At 27.8% G+C, this 12,549-nt stretch overlaps 1 protein-coding gene across 1 annotated transcript in view; it reads left to right on the forward strand.

Moving 5' to 3' along the window:
- The window catches only part of LOC107442351 (obscurin), a gene marked incomplete in the record, with an annotated part of 263,706 nt that overhangs the window by 122,545 nt on the left and 128,612 nt on the right, over positions 1–12,549 (forward strand). The window contains 1 exon segment of the mRNA XM_071177300.1: positions 8,562–8,677. Within this exon segment, the coding sequence (XP_071033401.1) occupies positions 8,562–8,677 (116 nt within the window).

A 12,549-nucleotide genomic window follows, 5' to 3' on the forward strand; every position in this document is an offset into this window, starting at 1 on the left:
GGGAAGTACATCAATTAATTTTCTCTCTTCTAATTAAAAAAGGAATTTAAAGTGTTTAATACTAATAGAATATATTTATAAAAACCTTTGTTTTTCTCGAAATTATTTATAAGTAAAATTTTTCTGAGAAGCCATAATTTTTTGTATACTTTTAATAAATTGTATTTATTACTTTTAAGTACTAGAAAAATAGAACATATATGATAGAGAGGATTAATTATTCATTAGTGTTATTTTATAAATAATTTAATTACACATATAATAATATTACGTCAATCATATTAGTAATTTAAATTCTTAAATAGGGTATTCATGAAATATACTGTTAGAAATTTCTCGGACAAACGGTTAAATAACGATTTATTTAATTGTTATTTTAACAGATGCAATAAAAATAGTCAAAATAACATTAGAAAACATGGTATTCAATCTCTTCATTGCCAGAAAAATCATTTATTGACTGTTTTAATTTAATACGGTTAAACAACCTGAATTTTATTCGCGTCATTAAGGCCCATCGTGTGAAGCCTTTTAGTTTCTTGCAGTTAGGTATATACTCTAGCTGAGAAGGGCTACTCAGTCGATCTCATGACCTACAGAACGAGAGTACTAATCCCATCGTTGACACCACAATATTTCCTCTGTTCAGCATCAGCGTGTGAAGACTTTCCAGTGTTCTACATTCTCATATTGGTGACCCTGGATTATTGGAATACGAAACTCGTATTCAAGCATAGATGACAGCATCACAGAAAAAAAAGCACTTCCCATCTCTCGAGAGATATGGCACCACTAAATAAACGTGTTAAGCTGCATTCCACAGTTATTTGGCAACATTAACTCATCCACAGGCTAACTCTAATATCCATTACCAAACGAAAAGCCTACCATAACCTTATTCCAATGCCAAGTTAAATGTTATTGTTATGATTTTGTAACCATGCTAGTTGTAAATGGTTACAAAACCACATAGTTTCGTGTTCATGTTTCTTTTACCATACTAGCTGTAAGTGGTTTCAAAACCATAAAGACAAGGAAATGTTTCTTACACTAAATTTTACGTTTAATTGGATGAACAGACTGTAATTATATTGTAATTTTAGAAAAGAAATTCTTACCATGTATCTAGTATTTATATAGCTCCGCAAAGAATAGTATTGTATTTTTATACAATGCTTAAATCAACAATTCCTCATATCTCGATTATAGAAAAGTTTTTTTTTTTACTTTTCGTATTTATTATTGTTTTACAAATTAAATAAATATATAATTTGAAATTACGCTTAATATTGAATTAATCTGCTTGCTTAAAATTGTTTTATAAATATTACGTTACATTATAGTATAAAAAAGTAACGAAATGTTTTGTTTATTTCAAAGCTCCATCAATCGATTAAAAAATAGATGATAATTTCGGCGAAGAATGATCTCCGCGTTTGTTGATTTAAGCTTCAAACAGTTATTTGGCTACGATCCATCAACACGATCAAGAATTTAAATGTCTTAAAGCTGTTGACATTTCAAATTTCTTATCTAGCTTTGTCAGACATTTTCCGAAATTTATTTCATTGTTTCTTCTAAAAGTGACTGACAGGTACGTGTTTTAAGTATGGAATTCCCTTTAAATTTTTCCCCCAAAGTACAGAAGGAATGTTTTAAATAAATGTAAATTTTTAGTTGCGCATCTAGGTTCAATGTTAATCGTCAACAAATTTATAAATAGCATATTTTACTCAAAGTATAATTTAAAAATTCTAACAGTTTTAAGTACTTTTTATGCAATAAAACCATCAAAAGGTTTCAAATATTATGCTTATTTACACGTGGTTACTCTCATTCGATTAATTAAAAAAAGATTACATAGGAAAAAAATACCAAATTTGTCTATATATCAATATAAGATGCGTAATTAGGTATAAGTACAGAATTCTACTATTTGTACACAAAACATAAGTAACTTCTAAACTATTAGTCTGATCATTTCATGTCTGATCTTTTTCGATGCAACATACAAACTTCACTCAGAAGTAAAGCCTCATTGTAGATAATCACTAGATAATAATGTTGCAAGAAAATATAAATACATGTTTATAGTTGTACTTTTATACATAAAAATCCTTTCAACTTTTGAACTATCTTGATATTGAATAGTGTATAAGTCAATCTATTCAATGTAAAAGAATACATAGGAAAAAATATCTCACTTATGTTAATTTAACTTCGAAATATGGTAAAATGTTTATCTTGAATGTTGGCCAAGTTTAAATGCTTCCGTCTTTTGCAGCATTAAACTGTACATTCAATTAATTAATTAATTAATTTGTCTTTATTTACAGCAAGTTTTACTATTATTATCAATTCTTATATTAATTATTAGCTGAATACATGTTCTCCACACGAAGTGAAAGAAAAAAAAAATAGCTCTCAATGAACCAGTACTGAACGAACAACGCTACGAAATTATGTACGAAATTGAAAGTTATATGCGAGCCCAATTAAAAAAAAAAAAACAATTCCAAATTTTTTTTTACTTATTATATTTTTCGCCTTTGGCGGTGGTTTAACGTTATTAGATTCATTAAAACACGTTTTTAGTAGCTCACATCATCAAAATAATGATTAACTGTATTTAGTATCTTTCAAAATGATGCTATTGCTTGAGGTATGATGCTATTTGCTATTGCTTAGTCGATGATGCTTTTCCTTACCACAATTAAACGACTTTTTTTTACTATCCGAAGGTCTTTTTGTTATCCTTTCCGAAGGTCGGTAAAAAACTTCTTTCCACAGTATTTATATCAAAACTGCGCAGTATTGAAGCAGTTTTAATACGAACCTAATATATTAACTTTACCTCCTCTAGTACATTTAGTATTGATTAAAATTGCACCAATTACCATAATACCAAAAGTATCTATTACCAAAATTAAGCACCATTGGCGTCAGTACGAATATGTCGATTTTTCACTTTTCGCCTGAACGAATTAGTATCATTTCGTCATTAATTTTGCCTCTCGGTACAAAACCTATTTTTTTATTTCAAATAGTACCTATTACTAAAACCAATCAAGTATCGTTGGCTTTAATAATAGAATGGTTTTTTTAGCCTATTTGCGAAAGACTACCGTTTCTCTATTAATTTTGCTATTTAATAAATAGTTTAATTTTTATTTCAGTTATAGTAATTATTACAAAAATTATTCAAGCATATTTAGCGTCATCAATATAGTATGGCGATTTCTTACCTTTCCCTTAAACGATCCTCCTGACTTTTTTTTTTCTTCAAAATCCGTCGATTTTAAATTATTTAGTTTTAAAGAAATATGTTTTAAAACCATAAATATAAACGAAATAAATACGTGGTTTCAAATTATTTAAGAATATTTTAATTTGATGACGTAGTATACCTATGCTACAAAGCTAACTTTGGTCATTGAGTTTATCTAACTGAACGAATAAAAATAATTAAATATCTAAGAAAGTGCATTCAAATCCTTTTTTTTTTTGATTAATGAGAGCTATAGGCAAGCAAACATTCCTTACACATCCTTTAAAATCATCAGCAATTTCTTTTATATCAATGGCGCTATCTCTAAGCCAATTTTTAATTTTAAATTCCATTTTTTAAATGTCTCTCCTGATTTTCAGAATGGGGGGGGGTAAAATTGCCCCTTTTACCCACTGTGTCGCTATCACAAATAGTTCTAGAGTTATAAAAGAGACACGCACATGCCAACAAACTCTTCATTTTATTATTGTAGACAAGTATTAATGTTTATAAAAAAATATGTTATCTGTATTACTTGTTCTATTAATTAATAACTCTCAAGCAATAAAAGCATGTGTCTGACTTCTTTTGTTTGTATTATTCAAAATATTTCAAAGTTTAATTCCTATGTATAAAATATATTCAGAAAGGATAGATAAAATATTCTTTTTTTAATTGCATTTTATATTAAAAACAGATCGTAGTATTAAAAGTAAAGAAAGAAACATTTATATTAAAAACAGAAAGCAGCTAACCCTGAGAAAAACGTATGGTTTAAACTCCCAGAATATGTTGATATTTATCGTGTTTTTGACTGAATGGAAGCATTAAAAAGCTATATAAAAAGCTCGATAATTTTTACTGAAGCGCCTTGGCAATGATTTTGGTATAGTTCACAATAAAATGTGGTTTCATGCTACGTGATAAAAATTTGGTAATTTTATTATGATACTTTACGGCTTGGCATAAAACCTTTAATTCGGTTAAATTAACTATTAAGTTTTGTATTTTTTTACAGAACGTGTGTTTTTAAGAACTATAATTTTAAGAACCGGAATTTCCGGTAAACCGTTATCATAAGAACGTAAAAATTACCAAACGAATGGTTTAAATACATTTATTTTGGTTTATAAATTAGAATGTTTTTTTTAATCAAAAATCATTACAATAAAGTATGTTAATTTTACCGGAATTTTTTTCCTTCGCGTAAACAACATTTTGAACTGCTGAGGGAAGAAGGAAAAATAATTGTTAACTGCAATTAATTTCTTGATGTGTGGCCAATTATCATTCTAACACTGAATGATGCATTTAAAATAACTCTAGGGAATCAGGTGGAAACAGTAACCCTATTGATTTCCGCTTCAATGAGTAAACTCTTGAGGTACAATGGATATCATTCACGACTCCTTGGAGAACTGCCTACGTTCGAGTAGAAGGAATTGACGAGAGACCCGCATTTAGAACATTTAAATGTTTACTTTAAACATATCTCTGGAAATCTCTGATCGTATCAAGGTTAAGCGTCACCAGGTTTGATCACTGACATTGTTTATAGCGATAAAGATTACTCAAAACAGGACAGGAATTTGGAAATGATCTGAGAATTACACTGCATAGAAAACTAAGGTCAATTCGTGCCGATTTTATTTTAGATTTTTATAACTTTTCTGCAGGGGAGAGCGGGGTCAATTGTAACATTTTTTACTTAACTATTTTTAACTAACAAAAAATCCAATATATTATTAGTATTAATTGACAGACGAGTAAAGTAGACTATCCTCTACTAGAAAAAAATTAAAACCTTATTTTAAATGTTATTATATTGGTTATTAACAATTTTTGACAGTCGTGCACTTGTTACAATTGTCCCCACTTACGGGGTCAATTGTAACAGTTCATAAATTCAACTAAAACATAGTTAATTATGCATATTATCATCGTTGTGATATATTTTTTTATTGATCAAAATAGTAGTGATATTTTAGGAGTAAAAATAATAATGAGCAGAGACCTAAAGAGTTAAACTTTTAACTTTAAGGCGTTAAAACTTTTAATTTATGCCGTGAAAGGTGACAAAGAAATAATGCACATGCAATTCTTAAAGAGTTAAGTAATGGTTTGTAAACATAAGATTATTTATTTTCAGCTGTTACAATCGTCCCCAAGACGCCATTTCAGCTTCATTTGTTAAAAGCAATGCTAGTTAATTAACAAAACTAATTTTTTTATTGAAATGTTAATTAAGGTGTCCACTTACATATTTGGTTAATAATTTTTATTTGTTTAAACAAAATTACTTTGTTGCAGTATAATATTCTTATACCAAAAAAAGTACTTACGTAACGTAAAAATATCTAGATTTATTAAATACACCTTGTGCGCCACCTAGGAACCAAATCAAGAACCCGAAACTCGAAATTTTTGCTCTGTTACAATCGTACCCTGTTACAATTGACCCCTCTCTCCCCTAATATTCAAAATATGTGTAGCCGGATAGGTACACCACTTGAGAATCACTTGAAATTATATACAGTTTTTGTAAATGAATAAAAAAAGGCTTATATTTATTCAACTTACTTTTACTTTCCTTAAATCCAGAGTCACTTCGCATACAATTGTTGGAACTTTGGTTAATTTGTTATTAACCAATATATTTAGTTTTTATTAGCTATAATCATTATAAATATTCGTCTTTCTGTTCGCATTTAAAAAAATTCATGATGAAAGAATAATAATTATTGTTTCTGGCTGACGATTTTTTTCTAGAGAGAAACAAATGTTAAAAAAATCTTTATCTCGCATTTGATTTGTTAAGGACATGTCAGCATAAGACGCGCCATTTTTAGCGGTCCAATTAAATCCAATGCTCTTGCAACGTCATACAGTTGTTTCTTTTTCAAGAGCAAATGTTCTCCTTATTTATCAAAATATGTTGCCAAGTATAGGATTCCATTAGAACTACGAAACTATAACCCTTTTTTTAAAATAATTCTATGATATATATCGTAAAAGATAGTATGAATTAAAAATCTTTCCAACGAGTTTAACTTTTAAAAGCTTTCATATTGTTTTGAAAGCATATTTATATAATTTGATAATTAATAATAATTTGAATCTTCCAACAGAGTATAATGAAATTAGATAAAAGAATAACTTAAGTGCGAGGACTAATTTAAATTTCATGGGAGTAGTTTTATGTACTTCATACTATTTAACAAAACTTTTAGGGCACTTAAGCAGCTCCATAATTTTTCTGAATTCCAGTAATTACTTTTTGTTGTTTTTTTACCAGCGTTGTAATAATGCTTTATCAACAAGCGATTTAAAAAAAATTGTATTAAACTGAATTGTGTTAAATGAATATTTTTTGTCAGTATTTTTAACCTATCACAAAGTTAGCCTCAAGAGAAACTATATTTAATTGATACATTATTGATTTAATTACATTGATTTACATTGTATTACATTGTACATTGTGTTGTGTTGTGTGTATTACATTGTACATTGTATTACATTGATTTAATTGATACATTATAATACTATTATGTATATAATATAATTTCATAATGTATACAATGAAGAAAAATCAGAATATGCGTTTAAAGTTTTTTTCGGCAAGCTCCAAGGTTTTTAAAATGTATCTATATTTACATTCGAATAAATATTTAACTATATAGAATTCATGTTTAATAGCCTGAATCAAATCGATCATAAAATTCAAATAATTGTAAAAGTAGAGCTTTTTTCCCGATGATTTTTCCCCAGTACTTTTTTTTCCTTGCTTTTTCTTCTTTTTTTTTTACAAGGCTTTTTTTCTGTGGTTCTAGTATAAAAATGTCAATCATTACAAAGAAATTCACAAAAGTTTTGTGTCTGTGATGAAAATGTGTTGTTGCTGTAACCAATGGAAGTGAATTCCATTAAAATTAATAAAATTTAAACAAGATTCCCTTAAAATTAATAAAATTTTAACAGCATTCCTTTAAAATTAATAAGTTTAAGCAGTATAATATTCCATTATAATTAATCGATTTAAACAGTACAGTGTTTCATAAAAATTATTAAAATTTAAATAGTATTCTCCGAAAATTAAACGGTGTTCCATGAAAAATAAATTTTGTAAAACTCTCAAAAAAGTGAAGTGGTGGAACAAAACGGTTTTCAAATTTGAAATCAACATAAAATAAAAGAATAGAAACGCGGAAAATCGAAGCAGAAACTGGAAAAGGTAAACAACATACCAGATATCTATAGCTTGTTGCTCAGTATTATTAATTCAACCCATGATTATATATATTAATATAACCCATGATTTTTAGATATCATTTTTATTAATTCTTATTAACAAAACAATATTTTTTATTCAATAAGTTTTATTTTTCGAATATCACACGATTGAAGCTAGCAAACAAAAAGAAGGCTGTGCATCGACGTTTTTTTACCGAATGATATGTTCATGAATTTTCATTGTATTATGCTCTAGTAAATATAAATGGATAAAAAATATATTTAAGCAAGCCTGAGTGACTGAGATAAATGGCCTGCATATTTTGAATCAGCACATTTTTGTTCTCTTAGAAAATGTGTTCGATACTAAGATATCCGCAGCTTTTTAAAATGAGTTACTAAAAAAATTACTTGTATAGAATCATATTGGTCATAAACAATTATTTACAACACATAAAGTATTATATATATTGTGTTATGAAATTAGCTTTAAAAGTTAATTTCAGCATAAAATCTCATCTAGCATAAAAAAATGTTTAAACTGAAAAGTAACTACTATATTCATTAAGTTTAAAAAACGTAGGGTTTTGCTTGTTAAAAGAAAAGCTTCATTAACTTCAAAACTTATGATAGAAGAAGTCGGTATGTTTCGCGAGCTCTTGAATCAATGTGCCCATTATTAAGGCCCACCAATCAAGGGCCAAGACTTACTGACACTTCATTCACCTATTGGTGGGTCCTGATAATAGGGCCCTTGTTTTGAGCGCTTGAAACATATTGACTTTTTATTTTATTTTAATTTGTAACGCTAATGAAGTTTTTACTACTTTGGCAAGTAGTATATATTACCGAATCAATTTCTATCTGAAATTATTGTTTTCAAGTTGAAATCATTGTTTGTGTTTTATTATCGCTTTTTTTTAAAAATATCTGATGATTAACTGTACCTAGCGAATGATGAAAGTCAGTTATTAAAGACTATTTTAAAGAATTATCGAAAGATTATTTATAAAAAAACAATTATCTGAGTTTTGGCCTGATGATGTGTTTAATGCCTTTGCAGGGTATTGACGTTTACGTTGCCATTATGGACTTTAAACCCATGGGAAGTGACGAAGAAGCAGTGGTCATGAAAGAAGGACAACAGGTGGAAGTTATTGATGCTTCCAAACCTAGGAGGTAATTTTGAAATTGCTTATTGACACAGTTTCAAGTACATCAGCAATTGACTCAAGCAAGCGTTTTTAATGAGATTTTTAAGCATTTAAACTGACCAACATTATTTATATTTAATATTTTATTATTCATTTATTTCAATTACTGTTTTAGTAAAAATTATCGAGTTAACTCGCTAGGAAGTAAAAATGAAAACGATTTTTAGAATAAAACTTATTTATTATGTTATTTTTTTTATTAAAACTTAATTAAATCTTTTTAGGGTTGTTGAGTTTTTAGATAACAAATAAATGTCCCTAAGCATTATAGAAAAAATTCCCCACTCACTCAGTGTGGGTGATTAAAATTTTAATAGTTTTGTTTTGTTCTCTTAATGATATTTTTTGAATTTAAAATAATTAATATTCTGTGTATTTTGATTTTGCTCATTTATTTCTTTAAATTATTTGTATAAAGTTTTTTTTCGAGTAAACTTCAAAATTATTTTTTATTAAAAAAAACCTATTGTCGTTTAGGACTATTTAATTATAAACTATTGAATCAAATCTATGTAATAATTGTTTTCATTAATTATTTGTTAGTTTTTTTTAAATATCATGCATAATTATTTAAAAAAAAAGCAGTTTAAATGTTCTTTGAGGGTAATGAATTAAAGTTTTGGAAGTGGTTCCAAAATTTTTACAGCGAATTACAATTTTATTTTTTATTTTATTTTAACAGTCTTTTGTAACTAATTTCTTAAAAATAATATTTACTAATTATTTGCTAGCTATTTTTGTTTTCAAGTAAAACTTATAATTATTTTTAATGAAAGATAGTTTAAAAACTCTTTAGGGTTCATGAATGTTTTGTAAAATAATATGAAAGAAAAAATAAAATTTATGTTATATTTATTTAGATAATTGTTTTCATTCTTTATTTGTTTTATTCGAGTTTTGTTACGAGGTTTACTAGGTTTTCAAGTTAAACTAATAATTATTTTTTTAAAAAAAAGATTATTAAAATGTCCTTTAGGGTTGTCAAATAAAAAGCATTTATTTTTTCCGATAATTAATTGCTACAATTTTTTTATTTTCAAGTAAAACTTGTAATTATTTTTAGTAAAATATAATTTAATTGTTCAAATATCCTTTAGGGAATTTTTTCTTCCTTTAGGAGATTTTTTTCTCTGGGCAGAAATGTTTTCAATGCTTTCTGTGATAAATAAAATATGGTCAAAGCTACCTGAATTCGGTAAATTTTACCATGTTTCTGGCTCTAGGGGAACCCTACAAAGCTAGTACTTTTGTAAATAAAACAATAAAATATGATTTTAAAATAAAATTTGTAGTAATAAAATTTGTAATGTAATAAAATTTGGTAAAGATGGCACAATTTGGTAATTTTATAACTATACTTTGGTGCATGGCATGAAAAGCATTTATTTTGTTAAAATTGCTTTTCAGTTTTGCATGTTTGACTAAATGTGCTGTTATAAGAACCATTATTTTGAAAAGAAGATTTTTGGATAAACCATTACGATACGTACAGAAAAATTTCTAAACGAACCGTTTAAATACCGTATATTTTGGTTTTTATTACCAAAATTATGATATTTCTTTTACTGGAAATGTCATTACCATTCAGAACGATAATTTTACAAGAATTTTTTTCTCCTTGTTCAAAATAAATATACTTTATCATGATAGAAAAAAAATGCACACATTGTGGGAGTTTAAATGTTAATAGTCACAGTTTAATTTAGTTCTTACACCCTCTCTTTCTGAACAAACCCTTCTGCTACAAATATGTCTCTAGAGACAGTTTTGGCACACTACCCTAAAAACTTGACATGTGCTTTCCGCTTTTAGATCTCACAGAAAAACAACATTTTCTTCATTCTACATTTTTTTACGATGCTTACAATAACAGTATACAAATAAATCCACATGGATTAGCTTTAAAACGTGTATTCTAAGTAATGAACATTTAGAAGCTTAGTATAATAGGAAAGTTAAAGACGTCCCTTTATATTAAATTTAGCCGTTAGAAATATTTTAAGTTTCTTTGAATCCTAATATTGTTCCAATTCACTGCAAGTCCTAATAAGAGGCCAAATTGAACCAAACTACATGTAGTTCTATTATTTTTGGGAATTTTTTTAGAAATTATTATTTTTAGTTTTTTTTTAGGAATTTGTTTTATTTTAGGGATTTGTTTTATTTAGTTTTAGGAAGTTTCCTTTACGGTGGAAAAAAAATCAAAGAAACACGGAGAAAAAATTCTGATAAAATTGCCGTATTGTAAGGTGAAGATATTTCTGGTTAAAAAATTTACCCACTATTCTGCTTAGTAAAATCAAAATACACCCAAGAGCGATCACATTATGACCACCCTCCATCTATAACAATGGGCTCGCCCAGGTTTTTACGGTTTCTCGCCCAGGAACAATGTTTTCATGGGGCACATTAGGACCCATAATCCTCATAGAACAATCCCTGACGTCTGTAAGCTACTTGAACATAGTTGCAGACCTGGTTCACCCATTAATGGCAACAGTTTTTCCTGCTGGGGATGGTGTTTACCAACAGGATAATGCACCATGTCATAAGGGTTGAATCTTCATGGATTAGTTCGAGGCACATTCCAGTGATTTTAGAGTCATGTCTTGGCCCCCAAATTCACCTGACCTTGATCCAATAAAGCATTTGTGGTCCTACTTGGAAAACCAAGTTCGTGCTGCCACGCTACCCCCTCGCAATGTGAGGGAATTTCAGGCCCAGTTGGTGAGCGCTTGGTACCAAATACCTCAGACTACCTATCAGCACCTTGTGGAATCAGTGCCACGGCGGGTGCTAGCAGTTTTGAGGGCTAAAGGTGATCCTACAGGTTATTAGCAGGGTGGTCATAATGTAATGGCTATTTGGTGTATATGGTATTTAAACTAGTCATTTGGTAATTTTTTCGTTCATGCGGAAATAGTTTACCGGAAATTCTGATTTTCAAAATTATAGTTCTTATTATCACCCATTTAGTAAAATATACAAAACTATAAAGCATATTAACCCGAAAAAATTGTTTTTATGCCATGTTCTAGGGTATTATGATGAAATTTCTAAACTTTCATCACATTTACCAAATTTTATCACTTATTATAAAATTATATTTTATTGTCAATTTTTTGAAAGTCGTAGCAGAAGTGCTTCGGTTAAAATAATCAAACTTTTTTTGTATTCCCATTGAGCCAGACGCATGGTAAAATTTACCATATTCTGGCAATTTTGACCATACTTTTTTTCTGCATATCGAAAGAAATGGGAAACTTTCTTTCATTTCTAAGTGGAAGAAATGAAAGATATTATTTTTTCTTTTTGTAAGTTGAATATTAAATTTTTTTTTGCAGTTTATAATTGCAATCTAATTTATGATTAATTGTGCTCATTTAAGCTTTTCATACGCTATATATAATAAGTGAAAATTGCAAAACGATAATTGGAAAGATAAATAAATGTGATGTATTTCTTAAGAAATAAAAATAATTGTCGTTCTTCAAATACGTAGAGCAAAATCGAATTTTATAATAATATTAAGAACAGTTAAAATATCATAATCAAATTTTATGAGAACTACTAAATTAACAAATCCCATATACAGTACTACAAATCACATATCGTATTATTTACAATTACAAATTGCATGATAATTTTTATGATCAAATAATATTAAGTATGAGTTTTCAAACTCGTTCTTAAATAATATGATACGAAACTTGGCATAAAACTAAAATAAATAACATGAAAATAATTATTTAAAAAAATAGATATGGAAAACTTTTAATCTTCTGGTACTGAATTATAATTTAATTTCTTTTAATTTAAGCTAATAAAACTTTGTGC

This window comes from Parasteatoda tepidariorum, chromosome 2 (genome assembly GCF_043381705.1).
Source record: "Parasteatoda tepidariorum isolate YZ-2023 chromosome 2, CAS_Ptep_4.0, whole genome shotgun sequence".
In the NCBI taxonomy this organism is placed as follows: domain Eukaryota; kingdom Metazoa; phylum Arthropoda; class Arachnida; order Araneae; family Theridiidae; genus Parasteatoda; species Parasteatoda tepidariorum.